Source organism: Ptychodera flava, chromosome 22, assembly GCF_041260155.1.
Source record: "Ptychodera flava strain L36383 chromosome 22, AS_Pfla_20210202, whole genome shotgun sequence".
Taxonomy (NCBI): Eukaryota; Metazoa; Hemichordata; class Enteropneusta; family Ptychoderidae; genus Ptychodera; species Ptychodera flava.
The window spans coordinates 24209060-24233603 of record NC_091949.1 but is presented as its reverse complement, the minus strand read 5'-3'; the positions used below and the strand labels follow the sequence as shown (position 1 = coordinate 24233603).

General features: G+C 40.0%; 1 protein-coding gene across 2 annotated transcripts; it reads left to right on the top strand.

Moving 5' to 3' along the window:
* Nucleotides 1-101: 101 nt before the first annotated feature.
* Nucleotides 102-24304, top strand: LOC139123008 (dorsal root ganglia homeobox protein-like). 2 transcript variants are annotated; one of them, XM_070688949.1, is made up of 7 exons: nucleotides 102-176; nucleotides 10842-11258; nucleotides 17850-17935; nucleotides 18712-18813; nucleotides 21604-21932; nucleotides 22399-22481; nucleotides 23294-24304. In XM_070688949.1, exons 2-7 carry the CDS (start codon nucleotides 11168-11170, stop codon nucleotides 23521-23523), a joined length of 921 nt encoding a protein of 306 aa, XP_070545050.1. In that variant the 5' UTR covers nucleotides 102-176; nucleotides 10842-11167; the 3' UTR covers nucleotides 23524-24304. The 2 variants fall into 2 exon arrangements, with proteins under 2 accessions (XP_070545050.1, XP_070545049.1); XM_070688948.1 differs by lacking the exon at nucleotides 102-176 and adding an exon at nucleotides 6803-7139.
* Nucleotides 24305-24544: the final 240 nt, after the last annotated feature.

The following is a 24544-nucleotide window of genomic DNA, read 5'->3' as shown; positions in this document are numbered from 1 at the left end:
AATAAGATAACATTTGTACCGCTATTTTTTGCATATAGACTGCCTTATTAATCGTAAACAGATAACAAACACGGGCCGAAATTTATCTCGCGTCTGACGTTAGAAAAAAACGGACAGCGTGGACGGCGAAACACTGACGGATTTCTCGCGAACACCCGCGTGGACGGCGCACTGAGGTGGGTATATTTTTTATTTCCTTTTCTTGAAAAAAATCCAGCAAACCAAGCCTTGCTTTCTCTGAAGAATCGCCAAATAAGATACCCCTACCGTCCTCAAAAAAATTAATCGAAGGTCACTGTAATTACACAAAAGTGTTTTCAGAAAAGATTTAAGTGTTTGTAGACTAGACAATAGCTGTAAATTGAGCAAGCTACGGTTCCTGTTTCCATCGATGTAAATTGTAGTATATGATGTGCCAAGGAGGGCAGTCGTTTGTCAGATTGTATTGCGACACAACTGTCATCATGTATAGCTGCACACCTTCAAAGAAACCGTTAATGCGCTTTTATCTTGAAAACATCTCTTCTCTAAAAGTATGGCCATTGTTTGCCATTTGCTCGAAAAATCTAAAGAGTTTATTATTAAAATTATTTTTCGGCTATTGAATGTGCGTGGGTTGATTTAAAAACGACCTTCTCAGTGGCGTTAAATCCTGAACGCGTCATGGCGACAGAAGGTTAAGAGAGGGTTTCTCGTGCCGTAGGTGCGATATCCTGTTTATTAATCGCTAAAAACCGATGACACAAAAATAACTTAACTAAAAAAAGGCAAGACTAGTTGAGAAGGAAATATAATATGCTATTATTATAATAAACATGAATGATACCATCAACCCGTCATTTTTATTTTGGTAATAGACTCCAGAAACCCTGAATTGTATTGTACTACATAAACCAAAGCGAATTCAATTCTTTTTTACTCTGAAGAGAAAAGACGGTACCCACTGTTACTTTCAAATGAAATAGACAATACATAGTCAAGCGCTCATGAAATAAGCAACAGTGTGCTGTACGAACTAGAACCATCTCTTGCATATCATGACCATTTCTGTCGACCCCTGGTCACGTGACCACATCGAAGGGGGTCGGAATTTTTAGGCGTACTTTCAAATAAATGTAAAATGCAGGCCACCAGAAGACATAGCTTTAGCAATGGTTTTCCTATCGTTTATTATGGTTCTTTAATAGTTTTTCGATTCATAAAACGAGCAACATCAGTATAAAAGCATTCGACAAGCTGAATATACAAGTGAAATAATACGAAGCTTGGCACCGCATTGGTGAATATTCAAATCTTAATGCTTACGAGGAGAATAACGTACAGGTGATTCATAATTAGCATAAATTGTAATTTTACCGGTGACTCTATTACCATCAGACAATAGTATTGACATGTATAGCTGGAGTTATTATAATTTTTATTGTTAATTTCCTGCATACGATATACAGCAAGTACACAACTACTTAAAACCAATTGGACATGCTGCTAAAGGCAAACGATAATCACGCAACTTTTTTAAAAACAGCTGTATTAATTTTGTTAAAGTTCTAATTGGCCAAGCACAACATACAATAAATACACAGTAAACGTTTTCTGCTGTCCGCACCTTCCGCTCTTTATCCAAATAGTACAAAAGATTTACACCAAACAAGTAGGGGAGAACAATATTGTGTTACTTTCCGTGTTGCTATTGTATTTTCCGTAGTCTAGTAACTTCAAATACTCCCGTCGTGTGATAGCATATCCGCTTTGAAACCCGCGTGTTGTCGTCTTCGTGTACTTCGCTATGTCCTAGGTGAGAGATATGTTCTACACGGCTGTATGCTTTATTTGTCGTGTGTATCTATGTCTCATTTCAGTCTTTTGAAAGTGTAAAAAAGCGAGACGGCCATGCGCAGACAATGGTAAACAAATACACGATTTAATAACTGACATTGACTGCTCGCGGCATGGCTTCCCAGACGGACCGCGCACGGGAAATGCGTACATACGGGGTACGGATTCAAAGAGAACGTACTGTCAGTTCAACAACAGGATGTGGTGACATCTGACGTAGAAAGATCATGACGAAATATGACCATGCCAGAAAGCTTAGTTTTTTAACAAACACACAGGGAAAAGAGCCCAAGACAAAAAAAAATCACAATTATGAAGAAGCATTTGAAACGCAATTATATCGTTGTGATTCAGCCCGTCCTCGCTTGAGTATTTATAAACGCGATAGTAGCAGATTTCAATGTTGACAATACAAGCAATATCTGAGTTGGTCTCTGTCTTAAGACTTTCACTCATTGACAATCCCCCTAGAAGACTGCAAGCAGGAAAATACAGCGAATACGGTCTAAAAACTCACAAGATACGGCCGGCAAGCACAAAAACATACTGCTGATATACCAGCTTGATAACGAAAAGTGACCAACTTCGTAACGGACGCTGAATCGAAAATTGTCACCAGTTCTCCGCAACTGAGGTGAGGTACTTAATTAAGTTTTCACACTATGCTTGACGGACCCGAATTTGTTTGTAAGAGAGCTTGATCAATCTAGTTGAACTTCTTTGATTTCGATACTTTGTTAAAGTTTTTTTTTATTCTGGCTCGGACAACTACTTTTCTTAGTTTTAGAGAACTGACCCTTGGGTTGTTGAAGCGTCTGGCAAATCTATTGACTTGTATGAGGGAATGTAAAAATTAGGTGGCATTGTTATATTGTCATTTTGTGTACAATTTAAAGAAAAACTACTATGAAATTGCATTTCGAAATATGAATTTAAAATATCTGGGTCAGTACGCTAGAAATTGACATAGCGTAACAAATTTGTTTCTTTCTTGACAATAGACCCTGCCTGAAAATGCTGACTAAACAGTTTTTTCCGAACGCTTATTGTAAATATATCATCGGGCATTTCCGTAGCATGGTCGGTAAAATTTCCCACTTTCACGTGTTTGAAAGAAATCTTGTGGAGAAACGTTTTAGAAACATACGTTGAAAGGATAATGATTCGGACACTCAATCAACTTACAAATTCTTCTCGGTGTTGTTTTCGGATATACTTTTACTTTTCGATTTCAAGCAAGCTTTTCCCAGCGACAAGTCATTGCGCTCACACAGAGAGATACGTATCTGCATGACGGTTGCATGGAACGTACAAAAAATTCGATCATACAGAGTTAATAGTTCGGGCACGCTATCAAATATGGCCGTACACCCCTGTTGCAATGAAGCTGAAGCTAATACATGCTTTCACAGCGAGAAAAAACTCACACACACACCATAATCGAGATATTAAACATGACAGACAGAATGCAGTATGATTTTTTATGTTTAAAGCTACTTTATGCGACATAATTTGGTCGGACATGTAACTTTCCATTTAAGTCATGATGTTTACCTTACGGGAAGTTCATCAGGGAATGCCAGTGTACAGTCGACGTCGTTGCACCTGGCATAGGTGCCTTATCCTTGCACTACCGTGGTTTGACCCAAACCCATTGTTATCAATGGTGAGCATGGACCCGTTTACGGGGAATTAGGCGTAAACAGATTAAAGAAATCGATATTTGTGAAACAATACAAAACAGTCAAGCTCCGCAACGCTTGGACTGAAACGTTATTTATGACATTAAACATTTTCAGATCTCTCTTCAGTTCTCTGTAAAATGATTGGCGGTTTTATACTGTAAAATTTGTCAAGAAATGACATTTCGAATTTGTCAGGTATATTAATAGTCTCAAAATATAAAGGAGTGCACTGCACTGAATGTAAAGCTTAATCTCTTCGCTATTCATAAGGGAAAACGTGCTAGAAACTGCTAGTACCCATCTCAACTGAAAGTTTAGATCCTAGGGATTGGACAGAAAATGTTGAAAGATTGTCTATATATATATATATATATATATATATATATATATATATATATATATATATATATATATATATATGTATAAATAACAAGACTCATGAAATTATACATCTGTCTGACAATGAAAGTACCGTTCTATCTTCTAGGACGATTGATCGGCGCATAAGGAACGTGCTTAGCTTCAGATGTATACCTGCTGTAACTGCACACCAAACTTTGAGGTTTGTCAGTGTTGCCTATATAGGCCTATATTTCATTAACGTATACCCGCTGCTTCCTCATTCTGTTCGGCATTTAGGGGCGATGGAGGTAATCTTGCAAACTAGTCTCCCGATTGGGTAGATTTCAATATATCGATAGTACCATTGTAGCTTAGTTCTAAACCGATGCAGGAATGACAAATTAAAAATAGAGTCCCGAGATGACGACCTTGCCGCTTTAAGAAAGTCACGCGAGAAGAACAACCACGTCGTTCTAGCTTACTGTTTGTAGTATTTTTCTTGCCTTAGGGAGTTTTACACGGTAAAACTTTATGTAGCGCAAGTGTGACCAAGAGTCGCTTTGCCCGCTCACTTGTCATATCTGATTAATTGAGTGAATGTCATGGCGGCTTTCATGCGTTCTCAATACTCTTGAAGATTTGCTAGAGCCCCCCGGCTCGTGTCTCCTTCAGCCTGGTCCCAGATCACCACAGGCCCCAACCCTGCCCCATCACTGTGACAACAGCTCTCCATTCTGCATCAAGAGCGAGAGCTGTGGTCCTTGATACGACCTGACGTTGGAGGAGCTCGGGAACGTTTGGCATCAACGACGATGCTTTAGCATCAATGCGATTCTTAAAATTTCATGACAAACTGAATAACCGAGATTGCTGTGTGTGACACTAGAGTGCAGCGTACGCTGGCAGCCATAGTACTCCATTCTTCCCGATCTCGAAAGTCTTAAACTCAGTCGCACGTATTATAGTTAACATGTTTGAAGGAGAGAACTGATAAATGAAAATATGTCCTCTACCTTGTAGTTTTCCCGTAACGCCTTTATGCGTTAACATATCGAAACATAAAGTTCTGTTGCGCTAATCGACCGATAGAGGGCGCCGTAGATATCGCCGATAGCCACCTCAAACTCTCGAAGCGTAGGGCAGATTAAAAATCCGAAAAAAATCTCGAGTTTGGCTTACAGCATTATTTTGTTTGTTTGATTTCGAAGAAATCTTACAGTGACTATGTTTGTAGTTTTTCTTACCCTCAAATTTTTACAATGCTTTTCTGAGCTACCACTCTTGGAGCTCATTTTAAAGCTTTACTACGAAAATTGTATTTGTCCTCAACATAGGAGTGACGGTCATTTTGAATTTCAAATATCGGTAAATGTTAGGTTATTTGTTTCTCTAGTGACTAACTTTGCACGGTGACCCCTGATTTGTATTGTTGATTTGGTAAGAGAATGGTTGAAAGTTTCACTGAGGAAAGTGAGAAAAAGTTTAAGTCTTTACACTTTGAGGCGCATACTACCCAGTCGACAGTCCGAAATGTCGATCATCATGTTCAGTGTCATCATTTTCGAAACGGAGTCAGTGCATATTGAAAAGAATTGACTCTTTCGATCGCTACTTAAGTTCGAGCGCATATTTCTTTCTAGTTTTCACATCGACACGAATAACTCTCACTTAATGTCGTTCGGAATCTCATCGCTAACCTAGGTATACGTAGAGCTGACACAAAAACATTTGGTATGACTCGAAAGTTCGACGTCACCTTGTTTAAGATGAATAACGGGCGAATTTAGGTGAGAGGAAAAATCCAAATCGATCAAGAAACTATCCATCTGATTTTACAGACTTTTTAAAGTTTAACGTCGTGTTACTCATCGACAGCGAAATTTGGGGAAAATATGGATAATCACTTATGAGAGAGAGAGAGAGAGAGAGAGAGAGAGAGAGAGAGAGAGAGAGAGAGAGAGAGAGAGAGAGAGAGAGAGAGAGAGAGAGAGTGAGTCACTCCAATACCCGTACGTAGAACTGTCATTTTGACGGAGAAATGAAGGGCCGTTTATCAGTCACGACGACTCAAGTCAGTCGTTGGGCTTGTTCATCATGACGTAGCTGAGCTTGTTGGGAGAAATTCAAGTTCGCTTCAACGGACGGCCTCTATGATCTATCACTTTATTTGTTCATCTGATCGCTCGGTTATTTTGTGTTTCCTGCTTGCTGAGCCCGAGTGATTATCATCATTATAACCCACTGGCTTTATCACATTGGTTTTTGATTAAATATAAGTCAAAATGTCCGTGTTCAGTGCATGCTTTTGCGAACTCTCCATTGCAGACAAATGAGACGGGCTAGCGCCCCCTAGCGAGATATTTATGTTCCAACGGGCAATATTAGTCCCATTAATGGCATAGGCGGTGACATGATCGAGTCATCACTTGGAAAATTAATGAGACTTGGATCATTTTCCGTGGAAATTAGACAGACAATTATGTTAGTATAAACTCTCTACCACAATCAGGGTGGAATTGGCAACCCTCCATCGAGGAAAAGTCGCGTTGACTTTTCTAATAGCGCCGGCGATTATCTCGCGCGCGAACAATGGGGGAAATGATAGCAGTGCGGCACAGAGAACCCACCATTCCGGAATTAAATCAATTTTTACAATTCGCGCAAACTCATTACTTTTCTGAAGTGCTCGCTGGAACCTAATGCGATTATGTGGAAGTTCGCCTGTCATTAAGAATTGAGATATTCTGAGGGCGTATCGTATTTTGCTACCGGCGAGGGGCCTTTGTAGAGGGGCGACCCCTCTATACACTTTCATGCTCGCTGACGAGTAATGAAATATTTATGATGGCGTAATATAATTACGCGCTCGTGGTAATTGACTTGGCTGTACTCGCCGCGATTTGAGTTTGTACCGGATCACCGATGGGTCCAAACTTCTGTCGGGCATGAGCTTCTCTGCGATTGGTATGAACGTGTCTGAGTGCGCGGCCCGATGAATACGACTCTTGCCTGAGCCTACATGCTATATAGAAACCCCTATGGCCGCTTAATACTTCACAACTCCACAAAAAAAGAAGCAAAACCGTTGGAGAGTGAGGGTAAAAAAAGGGAAAACCCTTCATCATGAGGAAGCGTTGAGCGGCTATTCGTTGTGGTGGAAAAAATTTGTGAAAAGAAACCAGATCGCACTTTTTAGAAGTAAGGATTTTATATATCAGTGTTCGTGGATTACCGAGAGTGAAATAACGATTGGGGAGGCTGTTTTGGAATAGCGCTGTGAGTATGATATTTTATTTCATAAAATCTCGCGCCCGAGTTGAAATGAACGAATTACATTTAACAGAGTCTAGGTCATTGTCATTATTTCAATTAAGAACTGTGTGAAAATATCTTACCTTGTCAAGCCCTGCACAGTTCTCTCTGCGTTAAGCGTTTCATGTCGTTTTGAGTGATTTATCTGAAATGAGAAATATCACATCTCGCCGTTGGATGGTCGAATTTTGCATGTTTAGATATTATTCTAGCGTCTGAAAGTCAGGAATTTTATAAGATTTTTTCATCTTTTTATGTTTTGCCCGGGAGAGTGAACTCCGCGACCAATACCGTAGACATTAGGACAACAAATCCCCCCTGTAACTGCATCACGCCGTCGCGAACAATGTGAACTGTCTCTGTCCGAAAAAACGTCTTTATCATAAACGAAAGAGATGCAACTATCTCGATAGATCGATACTTTGATTTCATAATGCAGGCATAACCTATTTGTTTTATTTTAGAGAGGTTGCGTTAAAATATACTAAAACGAAAGTATCCCAACAATATTTTAATGAGCTGTTGTCGAGGGAAAAGACGTCATTACGCTGACATCAACAAACCCTAAATTTTCGAATTATTTTGTTTTTACATTCATCAATTATTTCGCCGGTCGCTCCTTCTGTTTCTTTCTCTTTAAAACATATTTTAGTGTTATAAATACCTTATATGTCTCGAGTTATTTTACCTTTTTGTTCATACTGATGCTCTGAATTCCTTTTCCATTTGAAAGCGACTTTTGGTTGCTTGTCTAACCCGAACTTGCGCTGCTAGTGACGTAAAAAACCGCTATCTGATAAATATTCTCCAAAAATTCTAGCCCAAATTGGTGGGCGAGTTTTCAAACACAGCGAGATATCCGATCCGATCTGACGGTATGCACGGGGGGATGCAGTGCTGTAATGCAGCCGAGCGGAGCCGGGTAAGATGCATGCTCTTCGACCTGAATCTGTTTTAGGTACTCCACGGATTAGAGCGGAAAGGTCGAGCAGAGAGAACGAAAACAGCGCTGTCAGGGCGCCATGTGCATATACCCTGCACTTCCATTTTCGGCAGACCGACGTGAGGTAATCCGCATTTACACGGGTACACGGCGAACCAGGGCCGGTGAGCGAAGCTCAAAACACCGTGGGCAAAAAGGTCACACGCTGTGCATGGTATCATACCTTGTTACAAGACACGACTCCAATCGCAGAGTTCTTTAAAAAAACCCGAGAGATTATCTTATTCTGCAGAAAAAACTCTAAACATTGTCAGTGTGCCTTGAAGGCTTATTATGATTCCGAAAGATCCGCTTTCGCAGTGTGGATTAATCGGCACGAGTTTAGCTGTGAAATCGTGTCATGATTTTGAGATGTTAGAAATAAAAAGAATGTTGATGATTTAGTTGTAAGATAATTCGAGTGATGAGACATAAATTAGTTTCATAAAATAAACACTAAACGACAAAATAAACAGACCTGACGTTACTGCATTTTGAATAGTTTGATATGAACCTTGTTTACAAAACTTGTTTTTTCAAAGGTGGGATTGTGGTATATTTACATCTGAGCAGTTCATCGAAAGAGCCATCGCTCTGACTTGTCGCGCTATATGTAGTTACTGTCACGGTTTCGAACAATTCAACTACCACATCAGAAGAAACTTACATACAAATTGTTCGCGACCCATGTCTCATTTCATTTATGGTTTTTATGAGTATGATTAATGTTTCCTGTCTCCGTTCGGAAAAGTTTCACAATGCCTGAGCGGCTGATTGCGAATCATTGTTTGAGCAACAATAGTGCAGTGTACACTATGTATAATTCCCGAATTCTGGGTTGCTATTGAAATTAACTCATACCTTTATTTTGGTTTGGATCCAAAAACAGTTAACAAAGCACGATTGCCAGTAGATCGATAGAGGAAACACGCGTCCTTCGCCAGTTACATATGTCACGGTGGGTCGACAAAATAGCACCCCCTATGAAAGTTTAACAAAAACGAAAATTATAATTTTCGTGTCGGTTATCAGTATTAATAACAATTTGACATTCGTAATTCATTTGTTTACATTTCTATGACGAAGGTAAATAGCTTAGTTTACTCATTCCGATAATTGAAAACGCATTGTTTACTGCTCAGATAAACGAAATTACGATTTTAATAACTGAATGACAAAGAAGCGCGCTCTTGATTGAGGAACCAGAAAATGTTTGTCCACTTGTAAAGGATTTCCATTTCTTTGTTTTCATTCATGGCTCGTGAGGTTACTCTTGCGGGCAGGCTACCTCGCTGTTTCTTTTCATGCAAACGCGTCTCTGCGAGGACGTGGCACACACCAGAAGAGTTCCTTGGGTATTCGGGCTCTGGTCGTCTTGGGAACGCCTACCTGTGGCTAATTTCTAGACGGCAAGGCTCTATAATAACACGCTGCTTCGCATGGCTGAAAATTGTATTAAGTTTCATTAGTAATTAATACAGGGACTCCCTGGGTGAGGACACCGTTGCTCGCTGCGACATGACTGCCCGGGTTTCGTAATTGTGAAAAACGGTTTCTGCTTGAGTTGGCGCGCTGACGGTTCCAGTTGGCCGATGCTTATACCGCTCAACAATCCCTTTCAAAACGAATGCCACTATTCACTAGCTCATTTAGAGAGAGAGAGTGAGTGTATGTGCTCATCATAAATTCACATACCAATCGAGACGAGAATCAACGAGATTCTCCAGCAAGATAAGCACAACAAGACCGAATTCATTCCCTCTTTTCCCAGACATAATTTCCCCTCGCTAATGTTTCGGCTAAAAAGCCGTAATATCGTTCAGCCCTTCTATAATGTCTAATGTCAAGTTTAAATATTAAAACGCCAGCTCTAAATATTTTAGCTATTTCAGGCATCAAAGTTTTACAATGTCGTTATCTGGTTGTAGCATAAGAGATGCGACTTGATTTCCCATTCAAGCTTTAGTGTTTTGCGATTGAAATTCTAAAATTCGCGGATTGTGGACACTTCTCTGTCTACAAGAAAATCTATGAACCCGCTTTGGGCGACATTCAACGGCCAATTTTTAGGTGGCCTTAACGAGTTCATCATCTACCGACTATTACCCCTATGTCGTAATGACAGACTGTCTTCCGAATCGATTTGCACGATTTCGGGCTGTAAGCAGCTATGAAATTTTAAGTTAAAAAAAGAGAGAGAAAGTAAATGACATCGCTCTTCATCGAAAAAGATAGAGAAAGTTTCTGGTGTAGACTCCGTTATAGCAAAAACTCACTCCGCGGGACTCTGAGAAACAAACGACTGACACCTTCGCCGGAATTGTAGGTTAACTGATGTTTAACCCGTCATGACATAACATGAGATGTCCTGCCATGAAACCTTCTGAAAACACCCATTATACGTATTAATTTATTGACTGGGGATGCGCATAATATTATACTAATGACACTTAATTATATTGCTTATTCTCAAGCGGCGGTATATTAATGCTCCTTTTGAGAGATTTAAATTGTTTTTGGACGCCCTCTCATAATTCATTTGATCAAGAACCGCACAGTAACATGTAAATTCTACCGTTGGTGAAATTCAGTAGGGACACGAGTGCTCGATACGATGCGTTTATATCTGACTTATGGGAAATTTTGAGTTCATCTTTGCGTGTTTTCTTTCTATTCCACACCAGACTTGCATCAGGTGAAGTTGTTTGCGTCGCTCCTCCTGATTCGGCGGCCGAACACTGCACTCTGCCACAGGGAATTTTATCCTTCTCCGTGACGTTCGCACTTTGAGGTCTTCGTCAACTTGGCAGACGCCACGTGTTCTCTCCGGGAATCGGTCAGAACTGCGAGAAAAGCCTGGTGGATTCCGCGACTCAAGATCACCGCCTGTGCACGGTCTGGTAGTCAACTTGGCGTTGTCCTAGTGCGAGATAAACCCGCGATCTTTCCGGTTCATCTTGTTTTTTGTCGCCCCGAAGCGTTGTCGGACCACCACGTTTCACCGTTCACAATGATGTACTGTTATCACTGTACGTCACCGTACCAGACCCATCCACATGTCGATATGGAAGCCCTTATGGCTGGCTGCCCGCCATTAACATGTGAGTTTGTTTCTTGTTCTCTAAAGAGAAATTCACTTTGTCACCACCGTAATACCCACAGTTTGACAGGCTTATAGTATGAGGGGCAAGAGGAGGAGGGTGTTGAAAAGATAACGCCTCTGTAAAGAGGTTCGCACTCCTTACTATTACACCCTGTCTGACCATATCCAAGCAAAATCACATCTATGATACTACAAGGCGTTCTTCGAGGCATGAGGTTTTTAGTTGTTGAGATTTTTGATAAGAATTATTCCTACTGGTAAGAAATAAAATGTCACATCAGTGACATCAAAAACACTTTCATAGCATTTTCATGGAACACGTCCGCTTAATGTGGTGATAAACCTGATGTGCCAAACAAACAAGTCATCTTCAGGGTTTATTTGTGAGTTTCTAACATTCCCTGATAATATGTGATTACACATAGTTATATATATATATATGTATATATATATATATATATATATATATATATATATATATATATATATATATATATATATATATATATATATAAATATATATATATAGTATATGAACAGAGACGTGTATATCATATATTCATATATTATATAAACCTGTCATATGACAATAATTATGTAGTTTATATATATATATATATATATATATATATATATATATATATATATGTGTGTGTGTGTGTGTGTGTGTGTTTGTGTGTGTGAGTGTGTGTGTGTGTGTGTGTGCTCTCATAATATAGATCTATTTTGATACCAAACGCACTGAAGTGGGGGGACATTGCTTCTATTTTCATGTTTAGGTTTGTTAATTCACGACAACTTTCTCGTCGAGTTGCTTGTCAGAACTTTTGCGCGTTCTCAAGCGAATTGGGTCATGCGTTGATTAGATTCACCGGCACATGTCGCATATCACCACAGTGCTGTGTATTGGGTTTGCCGTGTACCTAGTACCTATTCGCGTGCCAGAAAATATGTATGGGTTCTTCTCTCTGATCAAAGATGAGTTCATTGAATGATATACGAATTTTCGATATAAATGACAATTAAAGTAGGCTTGTTTCTTAACGGGAGCTTTGCTGCAAGGAACTGCACTGGTTTTTTTTTCATAAAGAAGTTTTATTCGGAAGTGCATTTCAAACAGACTTTCATTACCACTCCGATTTATACTGTTCGTAGTCGTCGTTTGTTATTTTCTTGTCAAGCAAACAGACCCGAGAATAACAGAGAGGGCATAATATCCAGTTCCAAACACCCATACGTCAGAGAGAGTCGACAAATTCTAAAACACAAGCGGGGCTTCCACTCACTACAATGTACAACATGAAAATGAGAGTGTAGACACAGGCGATGCATGAAGCACTCCACACGTAGCAATCTGCCTCGTACACGCTTCGTACAAAAAACCTCGTCAATAAAAAATCAGAAGTTTTCAATAGCTTTTGTTGAACACGTCTAGACTGTATTGTTGATAATAATATACCCCGTTCTAACCTAAACCATCCAGGATTGTCTGTAAAAAAAGATCAGAGTTTTTAACAAAGCTATATCACCAAATATGTTAAAAACTCATTTCGGGTAAAGCGTGTGGTCAATTGTGAGAAACACAATTCTTTCAGATAAATTTCCGAAGTATTTCGCGAGAGGATTCACAATTTGTTGAGAACCATGTATGTGATGTTTTCTCCGTTATACGACCGTATTACGTCGCATCTTTAAACACTTACGATCTGTCCTTTCACCCATTTGGCGTTTAGTTTTGCCGGCTATCTGTTAATTGATAAGATGAAGGGGAAATAAGATAATGATCGCAGTAAATTGGAGGTGAAATTATATTTTGCACATTCAGACCATTTCAAGTTCACGTATAATGTAAAAATCAATTACAAGTGAGGGAGAAGCCAAGAGTATTCACTCCATGGAGCATGGAGAGCGAGTTCATGATAAAGACACATCATATAATTTGTCATAACCTAACAAAAAAACTTGATCTGTGAGGGAGCTGGAGTGTAATTCTTGAGAGGGCCTATACACGATCCATACAGCATAAAATTGGCCGTACTATCTTACCTCACTTGAGACATATCTCACCCTGTTCACGCAGACATTGAGCAGTGCAGGTTTTTGTTTGACGAGCGGTTTCGACGAACAAAACAAATTGAACTCACAGATTTTATCTTTTAAAAAAATACTGCGTGCTTTACATCGAAAGGGATCGAGGCAGTTTTTTTTTTCATCTTGTTTTTTTTTTACTTTTTCTTTCAACGCCTTTCCACGTCGTTTGTTGGCTTTGTGTGTTTCGCCGCGATCTCGGCTTCTGATGCTCGACGCGAAACGTGAGTCGAACAATGCAATGCAAGTTCACCCGGTTGAACAAAAAACCGACTTGCCTTCGGAAAGTGATAATTGGGCGCGATCGTTGTGGGCTTTTCTCGAGTAGGTAAACTCGTGCTTGCTCAAAATATATATACACACTCGCCCACCCAGTCAACAAAATTGAGCGTGATCGGCGCTTGAAAGACCGCTGAAGGATTATCGGCGGTATGGCTGGGTTATCTTCAAGCACTCGGGGTTTTTGGAGTAGCCGTGGTTAATCTGTGTGCAGCCTGGTCTCTCCGCTGAGGGGTTGGTTGCATAGACGGCACGCGTTTCGTTTTTTTCCTCCACATCATTTCAGTGGTGATGACGGTAAACTAATGCCTGTATCGGCGACATCCACACCGGAATACCGCAGTTCCATGCTCTCGACTAATTTAATTATAGAGACGGACGCTCCAGGAGAGATTGTCGCGGTAAATCGACATTGGAAACCTGAGAGCTGGCGAAAGAACTACGCTCTTCGTGGGACCCAACATGCTTACGATATATTCGCCGTAAACGAAATTATTAGGGAACACAAAGGGGAGACGTAATCAAGACATTATAGTGCTTGAAAATACAGTATTTCAGACGTGAACCGTTCCTGGTGAGCAGTTCCCTATGTCTTGTTCACACGTTCACCTGTATGGCAAACGCTCGCCAAATACATCGCAAATGACTTATCGTGGTGGGCTGAGAGGAAAGGGTTAACAATATCACTATTGTTTTGCCGCCGTGTTAAGTAATTAAATTTCGGGTAGGTTGAAGTTCGGAAATGAAAGACGTAAACAGCGGAGAAAGGGTTTGTAGACGTAGTTGACGGTCTTCGCCGAAAGTCGTAGCAACTCGAATACTTGGCGTGTAAAGATGTTCTTACATATCTCATTTCACCACTCTATGCGACATCAGAAACAACTTTGTCTGTATCACATTTGTTTGGATTCATGTTTTCAGAATTTGACGTCATCATTTACAACAATTAGACATATTTTGAAAACATTGAACATTAAATCGCGAGTGAAGTAATCTTTTCCCCGCCTTGAGTTTGAGAGAATCTTTATTCGTATTTGTAAAGATCCGAGTAATTCTGAACGAAAGAAAATCACAGGTATTAAATCGTCAAGTATAAAGGTGTAGGCCTAATGTAAAAGAAGACGTTCGTCCGCTTACTTTAAAATAGGAGAATTGAAACGCCCTTCCCCCGGGAACTTGCTTTGCACTAAATTGAACCACACGTTTATGTTGTTTCCGAGTTTGATGTTCCTACCTCATTGTTTCCGCGTCTTTGTGTTTGTTTATTGGAAAGTGTGAATTAACATACATAACGATCGAATGCAAGTATCAACAGGCGCGTGTGTGGTTCTACAAAATTTCAAACTCCCCAGTTGTCAACTTTTGACAGTAGCTAAATTGCTGGAGGCAAAGCAGACCGAGATTTGACGTGGTCATCACCCGGAAATCTTGTGGAATCCATAATTCCTCACGCACCCTTGCCATTGAACTCATAAATTTCCGAAAACTTTAAAATAAAAAAAATGCCCCGGAAGAGTATAGTGTGCAATCAACTATGTGTCGTCTGCAAATATGGATCGGAAATCAAACGAACCATAAAAAAGAAGCAGGCCATATGTTAGTTTTAAAAATGGAATTATTGTACCTGTAGGTCGCATGCAGATTTGGCTGATCGCCACAAATTCTGTCTATCCCGCCATTTTCTGATATAAGTCACCTGCTATTGCGGGGTTTTCAATGCGATTGAAGCGGTAATTCAGGGATAAGTTTTAATAAAGGCATGATATATTCTTTTGAATCACCTGGCTTAGGATTATCGAGTTTATTGTAGAATCGTTATCCTATTTGCTACGCTACTTTCTCTCTCTCTCTCTCTCTCTCTCTCTCTCTCTCTCTCTCTCTCTCTCTCTCTCTCTCTCTCTCTCTCTCTCTCTCTCTCTCTCTCTCTCTCCCTATCTCTATCTATCTATCTCTCTATCTCTCTATCTATCTATCTATCTATCTATCTATCTATCTATCTATCTATCTATCTATCTATCTATCTATCTATCTCTATCTATCTATCTATCTATCTATCTATCTATCTATCTATCTATCTATCTATCTATCTATCTCTCTCTATCTATCTATCTATCTATCTATCTATAGTATGTCTGTCCATGTCTAAAATAACTAAATCAATCTGTCTGTCTCTCTATTTACCCACCTTCCTACTTACCTTCCTACCACTCCATGTTTGCTTTCCTATCTGCCTGTTTAACATGTATGCGTTTACTTAATAACTGAGTTGTGTCTGTGTCTGTCTGCGTTTATGTCTATCTGTCTCTTTGTGTATCTGTCTGTCGCTCTATCTACCTACTGACACACTTTAAGCAACTCACCGATCAACAACCAATATTTCAGCCTATAAGTCTGTCAATCTACTTACCAACTCACAAATAAACAATCTGTCTATCTCTGTATGTCTGTTTTTCAGTTTATCTGTCTGTCTGCCCGTCCATCTGTCTGTCTAATCATTCTTGAATTTTGTCATTGACCTCTCTCCTCAACCAAGGCATTTGTCTACAAATCATAGATGCATTTGGTTCTGTCCCTCCCTCCCTCCCTCCCTCCCTCCCTCCATCCAATCCATCCATCCATCCATCCATCCATCCATCCATCATTTATTGATAGTTCCCTTTCACAATATCAATTCATACATGCACTGGCCCTACTGTCATACATTACCAGCCGACCATCCATCCATGAATTTATCAATCCCTCCTCATCCCTTACTCCCCTTACCCTCCACCCCATCATCCACTCCTGTGTTCATTCATTCACACATGCATGCAACAACACAGTTCATTCACGGCTGATTCGTCTGTTTCTTCATAAAAAATTCTCCCCTCGTCTCTCTCACTGACTCACACCTTTCACATATGTTTCTTGATGAGTTTCTATTCATCTTGATAAGTCTGTCAAAACTAAAGCTGACTTGTTCCCGTTATATATATGTCTGCTGTGAGGGCCTGGGCTGTTGATAGTGCAATTCAGCACAATCCTACGGGGTACTTTGTTTTGTATATCGTATGAAAGGCACCCTAAGATCGAAAACTAGGACTATTACTGAAAGGAAGTTAGGACCTGTTTTTCTTCCCAGTCAACGATAGTTCTGACATATATGACTTGGTAACAGGTTGCAGTTTGGGTGACTCCAGATTGAGAATAATATTTTCCATCATGACGTTGGCAAGGGCCGTTCATATCGCCCACAAGGGCCGCTTATATCACCCACCAGCCCAGATCGTATCTGGCTACTTCGGCTGGTACACGTATGATGACGTCAGCAAAACAAAAATATAACACAACATAAGCACTGAGACACGAACGCGAATCTGACTCTCGATTCTCTCCTAATTTCTAAAGTGATTCAATCATGATCTATTACCAGTAGGAACCATATTGTCTTGGAAATTTTAATAAATGCACAAATCAGGTGTTTTCAGACGACACTTTGTATGGTTTTTAAAAATATTTTTGAGTCTTGACGCTTCATCAGACGTAGACTTTGATTTGCGTTTTCGGTACTTTTATGTTTACGAAAACAGTTTCTAGTTATACTCTTAGACTCATATCAAGGCACGTAGTGTTCAACGCGTTCACATAGCCTGCCTGATGTGTAATGTTATTGGTTGACACACAGAGTTTTAGTCCGGACATAAATTAAGCAGTCCAAAAATAATTTGTCATTTTGTTAAAACGAGCGACATTTTGTTTTTCTACAAAAGTCAGCGAGATCATTATGCATAGCTTGTTTTATAGAAGTTACAGCCATTGTTTCCATGGGTCACATTGTATTTTATTACTATTTTTCCCTTTATTCAATGCCAAGACATGACCATTTTTCTCAAAAGTTGAATAAAGCTGCTCTGATGAAATTCCGCAGTGGATTTAAAAGGTCAAACACTAACGTCATTCACAATGTACTTTTTATCCAAATTATGAATATTTTAAATTTCTTGCGAAATGTTAAACCTTGATTGGTTTTGATCATGCAAGGAAAATATATTTTACTCGGGGTAATTTCTGTGCTGCGCTGCCCGCGAAGAGGCTTAAACTGTGTGTGCGTGTGCGATAGTGACACGTGCAAATATATCTGGATGTTGAGCTGTTTGACATTCTGTCACTATCGATGACGGAAAGGAAATCTATCAGCGAAATAATGCCCCTTTACGACCGCACGTCTCGCTGTCTCTTTCAGATGGAATCCATTATCCGCCCGATTTCGACGACGGATTTGCTCGCCGTAAGCAGCGGAGGAACCGGACTACCTTCACTTTACAGCAGGTGAGCACGTGATCTGAACTTGAAGTTGCCACAACACAGTGGCTCGTGTACGTCCGCCACGCTGTCAGCAAACCGCCCGTGTTGGCCGCGCCACGCCGACCGGGCCCTCCACACTATCTGTTCAAATAAACATGAAAAATTTCCCCACCGGGTAGACAATTGGTTCATCCCTAAATGATGTCAGCGATGGCTTGCATGCTTTTTAAAGGAAAATCCTTTTAAAAGGAAATTCTTTGACAAGTAAGGAAAATCGAGCGACACACATTACAGGGATTAAAGTTGTAACAGCTGATATACCTATTTATGAATACTCGTTGAAGGGCGTGTCTTCTTAAGTTTGCTTTCGTTTTCACTGCTTTGAAGACTGTACCCCACTGTCTGGTATAATGTACCTAAGTTTGATGCATATTTAAGCCAATATTTCAAGTCACTTTCAGCTAAATAATATTATTAGATATTTTAAATTTACTGGCTTTGTCGCGTTTACCATCTATATACTGCTTTTTACACAACTTCGAAATATAGGGTAGGGTCGATTTGGTTATAACGATTTGTCGCGACCTTATTGCCTTTAAGACTTGATTCTGAAAACGTTTGTACACATTCGTACGTACACACATCGCGATCATTTCCCCTCTTTGTGCAAAAGTTTCATTTCCAGTCAATAAATTCATGTTGTCAGTCTCTTCCTCTCGAGATATCACGGACAATTCTCGAGGTGATGAAAGCATTAAAACGTGAGATCTCATTGAAAACGTGGCTTTGTTGCATTACAGCTGGAAGAACTGGAGACCGCCTTCGCTAAGACGCACTATCCAGATGTTTTTACTCGGGAAGATTTAGCGATGAAGATAAATCTTACGGAAGCCAGAGTTCAGGTCGGTGTAGATCAAATTTTACGCCTTTCTGCGCAGTCCTCCGGGTATGCAACCTCACTTACCGCCCGCCGGCGGAGAATGCATTTTTCAAACGCGGAAGTTGTTCTATTATCTAATTATCTCCTTCACTTACTGACAACCTTCCTCCTGATTGGTACATAAAGTCATACGTGCCACCCTTTGTCAATAATTAGCCAATCACAAAGTGTGTTGTATTAGAGGATGTTCCATGGCGTGACTGACGTGATTTTTGTCTTGAATAATTAATCAACTCATCTGTTGCTTAATATTTGCTGAAAAAATTATGGCCGTGCATTAAATCCGATTATTATAGCATGGATAGTTCATAATATTTTATTCCCCCGAATACAGAGGGATATCTTTTGGCTCCGTGGCTTTCTAATCTGACCCGAAAGACCTAATCTCGCGAGATTTGCTCGCCCGTTTGAGATGTCAGCTAATACGTTGGGTGGATTCGCTGTGTAAATTGCTTTCCATACTGAGCAAGAGGTGTCACTTTATTGTCCCTAAGTTGAAGTAAAAAAAAGTCAATTTGGTGTTCACGACAGCGACAGAATGTAGATGTACGTTAACACACTGTGTATAATAGGTACTCACAAATGCTTTGAAACCTCAGGACCGTGACTAAATCTGCGTAACTTGACTCGATCGCAGCTTTATGTACCTACATAGCATGCAAGCTTGGAAACTGCACACAATTTAAAATTGTCCATCGAGTCGCAAAAATAGATGAAACAATATGGTGTACTGATCGTCCAAATATTGCCCACAGCTAGATTTTTCGTCACCGCGCAGAACGGCAAAACATCGAGAGATGAGAAAAACAACAAGAAATTAGGGGTTCTGTAATGTCCGCTTGTCAGTCACAGGTGCACAATGCAGATTGTGTAATTGAGTTTGTGTGATCGAATAAACATGGCCGTCCATAAGATTAAGTCAGTCACTCGATTGAAACCGAGTTTCAGCATCGTCGTTACAGTGCCAGTGGTCGCCTGATGACTTCATCAGCGCGGGAATCGCATGGTTTCAGATTTCTATCTCGACTTTAAAACCAGTAAAATTTGATTCATCGTCCGTCGGATTAGCCGTAATCCCGTTAATGTCATAAATATATGCATTAATCTCATTGTCCGGATACGGCACACTCCAACTGCCGAGATTAAGCGGGAAGGCTAATTCTCTCAAGCCGCCGTAACACTAAAACACTAGCTTTAGTATTCTGGGCCAAAGCAATCTTCATTCCCATACAAAGAGACTTGTTCCATCGTGATTAAAGTATCTTATATGAGATTGTCTTCCCGCCAAGACCGGACAAATACCTGAACGCAGTCACGCCCGATGCCATCATTAGTCTATGCAAAACTTCGGTAGAATTTTAATCAGAGGCCAGTTTTCCGAAAATATTATCGTCCAAACTATGAACACAAATTGTCGTCAGATATTCAAATGACCTGCTTGCAGTGCTAATATTGATATCGCCAGGGCGGAATCTGATTGGTTGATACTATCAATTATTCGTAGTGTCTGACCTTTCTGTGTGAAGCTCGCGACTGAAGTGTCGCGCGATTTCGATGAAAATAGACAGACGGTACTGGTTTAGACGAAACGGTCTCATCCCATTTTGGACATCCTTCCACCCTATCGACCGATGTAGTATGTCGGCAAAGCGAACCCCATTTTTTACACTATACGCGAGTCATTGATTTATTGCAATTTCACATTTCACATTTGATATTTTGCACAACACTCACAATAAGCCTGTTCTTCGCAGCGTACATGAATCGTTTCTGAAACTCGCCTGCATTGTTGTGATGGCTGATTTCAACATTAGACACGTATACACTGCCGCACATGAGACAGGGAACGTGTCTATTCTCTGTTGCGTCAGAAATTCTCCGGAAAAATTTATATCGCTATTCTTCATGGAGAGGGGAGGGGGGGAGTAGGTACGTTTTTTTCCCTCCTAATACTCTCAGTCGTTGGGAAATGAGGAGCAGTTGGTGCCCGGACGTTGCATCACTTTGAAGACACATCAATCTAACACCACGGTAATAGACAAAATCTCCAATTGCATTACCCTTGGTTAATTAAATATTGATCATTATCGCATTTGGCACTTACAATTTCCATTTAGAAGGGATTTGGTATGATTAATTATTTAAACTCATGCATGTTTTCACTCGGACACGATAAAGAAGGAGATTGATGACACTACGCTGGGTTAAAAGTGTTGCCATAAGACAGTAACACTAAACACTGACGCTCTAGTAATTGGAAAGGTTGACCCGCCAAAATACAGATCACATCGTCTGTTCGAGTCAACGTTGCCGCGTCCGCCATTTTGTTTTCCTTTGATATCTGCGGCCGATTCTTTTTCGTTTTATTTATTATAAACAGCAGGGAAGTAAGAGACAATAAATTTGTCTTGAAATCCTTCGCGATGGGGTAAATTAAAGGATTCCATATTCTTATCAAAATACCGCCAGAAAGAAGCAAGTGCTATTTGATTAAACGCTTAAAATTTATGTATGATAGTTTTTACCGTGTAAATATTTTTTCAACGACGTTATCGTGTCATAACTACACTGTGTTTATCACTGAATGTTGCAGCGCAGTGAGACGAGAGTCGCGTGGGATTAAACGTCAGAAAAGTGATGGGTGCTGTTCGTGCCTTACGTCAAATTATAACTCGGTGCGAGAAAACGGGGCGGGCCGCGTCATTGTGTTAGAGAGCTAGAATGATAAAATGTTGACTTTTTGATATTATAGGTCTGGTTTCAAAATCGGCGTGCAAAATGGCGAAAGATGGAACGAATGAAGCACGACAACCAAACGGAGAACAAAACGGACGACAGCACAGAGAGCGACCCGGGCAGCAAAGACAACAAACCGGAGGAGTCACGTGACAGCCCCGTGATCAGCGAGCCGACGAGCCCTCCGGCGTCGCCAAAGTCTATGTCGAGTGATATATCTGTGGTCAGCCGGTCACCTGTGACGACTCCACCCAAATCACCTATCCCGACCGCCACCAACACCACCTCTAGCAGCGCAGGGTCACATCGATCGCCTTCCCCGGTGGATGTTGTGAGTCAAACGAGGTATCCAAGCAATTTTATCACAGTTTGCTCTTTATTAAGCGCCTGGGAAGTAAAAAGATTTGAACTCTTGCTCAAACTTTCCTCAAAAAACATTCAGTCATCCTCTTTCAAAATCAATACCAAAAAGTAAGGTCACCGTGAAAATTTTGGTACAAGACAAACCAGTTACCTTAAATTTACCAATATTTGCGATTCAAAATGGCCGCCATTCCTGTGTTAACTCTGTTGAAAAACATCAATTTTACATTTTTCACAATACACGGTAACAACTTTACTTACTCCAAGAGCTCCAAAATAAGCTCACACAATCGCTAGATCAGAAATTTAAAGTAGTGTACAAATTTGAGAGTCCGAATATCTGTCCAAGAGGCGCAATCTTTCTTAATTGGCGCACTCAGCCAATAACTTATACCTATAAGGAACAAGGCGATGCTAGATCTTAGATGTTTTTTATATCTTTTTCCAGTTCAAGCTTTCGACCAACGCAGACGATTATGAGCAGTCATGAATCGACCCAGCTGATATCACAACCGTCAACGTCTTTCACAGGTAACAAATCCCCTACCAATCAACCAACGTATCTATCGACCAACCGACGAATCAATCAATCAATCAATCAATCAATCAATTAATCAATCAAGCTATCAATCAATTAATCGCTCAAACCTTAACTCAACCTAATTTATATTGGCTATTACTCATGTCACGAAGAATTATCAATATATTGATCGATCGATCGATTTCTGATGAGAAATGACAAAAATAAAACAAAACTTCTTAAAATCTTCCTTTAATCCAGTAAGACCACGAATATTGATTACGACTCCAATTTACCAACTCTTACCCTCTTTGCCCTCTATTTTTAACTTAATAAATTGTTAACCATAAATTTTGCTAGTGGCCACTTTACTAATATAGCTGGGAGAGTTCAGCCGCTATCGCATCGTCCCGGAATGTATTTTGATAAACTGAAAATCGTTATCAGAAGAAAACGACCAGTTATCTAATGCAACAACTCGAAGCATTGCACTGATTAAACACAATCATACTTCCTCTCCCTATTTTATTCATAATTATCCTGATAATAGTGTTATCACATATAAGTTATCAGTAGCTCTCTTAATACATAAAGGGGCACTCAGTGTTTCATCATGGCGAGCAAGAGCAATGTCATTTTGTGTGTAACAGAAGACGATACTTGCTGCGGCGGCAAATGAATATTTAACACATTTCAATTTTTCGACAAGTAAAATAGATATTACGCCTTATTATCTCACAATCTTGACATACTTTTTTTTGAATTTCTCTAATTTTATCCTGCGCTCACTCTATTACCATGTAACTTTCCATCATTTTTGCAGGTCCACGGCTAAACACGTGCTTTCTACCGGATTGTACCTGCACGATCGTGCCTACCGTAGCGAATCCCGCCGCCTCGCCGCTTACCTTCCTCGACCCCGAGCAGCGCAACTCCAGCGTTGCCAAGCTGAGAATGAAGGCCAAGCAGCACACCGAACACATTTTAAAGACGGCGAAATTTTATCACCAGGGTCCTTCGGCAAAACTGCACCAACCGAGCGGATCATGTTAGAGGGCTGTTCTTACCAAAAATGTGGAGGAATGTTTTTGGATTCTGTAAAAAAAGGAATAAAAACTCTGATCCCACGAACGCGATAAATACAAACAATGTTGTCAATCAAGTTGTTTATTAAAAATTGAAAACGACACACACCCTCTGTCGGCAAAATGTCGGCAAAAATGCCGTTAAATTCTAAATATAGGTGTTCATAGGTGTATCAGGCGTCCATTGCTTTATAAACCCTTCTCACCACCTCACTCTTCTCAATTTACGACAATTTATGATATCAAAGAGGATTAAAATATGTTAAATAAAGCACTGGGATTAAGGTTACGAGTATGGTAATAATCTGTTTTCATGAAATCTTGCAGTGAAAATCTTCTTTTTGGATAAAAGTCACAATATTCATTTATTTTGTCTGTGTCCCTTGCGGTGCCCATATTCCAATTTTCCCCACCGAAACGAATATATCCACGTGAATTGAGAACACATTTTCCTTAAATTATTTTTGTCGTTAGTTTTAGCACTTGCTACAAATGTGCGCAGATACCTTTAGATAATCTTTTACGGAATATTTTAAGGGGGTGGCAGGGGATGAACTGAATACGTCAAGTCAAAAGAAAGTTTTTGACCTTTGACATAACTGTTGTAATAGTTGGATCGGTCAGCGCTGACGCTCATCGAAAATGGGCCTATTTTATATTTTCGGCCTGTGTCATCGAATTAAACAGTGTAAATAAACAGAAACTTCTGAATTTACGAACGTCTATTAAAAGTTGGGGTTTTAAAATAACGTAGGCTACAAGCTGTGCTTTCTGTCGTCATTTTTATTTTATGTGCACCGTTTTTGATTTTTTTTTGCACGACGAACAAACATAGAAAAGTTTGTCGCTTATCATTAAGAAATTTTCCTGACTTCTTTCTTCAAGTTTGTCAAGAAAACCTCATCGTGTGCTGGTTTACACTAGACACTCTCAACTTTATATTTTGTTGATGTCTTTCATTTGTTGCGATCATAGTGTGTCGTATTGCA

Coding starts and splice junctions, on each gene's coding strand:
- LOC139123008 (XM_070688949.1), top strand. CDS start 11,168: ATGATGTACTGTTATCACTGTACGTCACCGTACCAGACCCATCCACAT. Junction 11,259..17,849: donor TGGCTGCCCGCCATTAACAT/GTGAGTTTGTTT, acceptor TGTCTCTTTCAG/ATGGAATCCATTATCCGCCC. Junction 21,933..22,398: donor GATGTTGTGAGTCAAACGAG/GTATCCAAGCAA, acceptor ATCTTTTTCCAG/TTCAAGCTTTCGACCAACGC.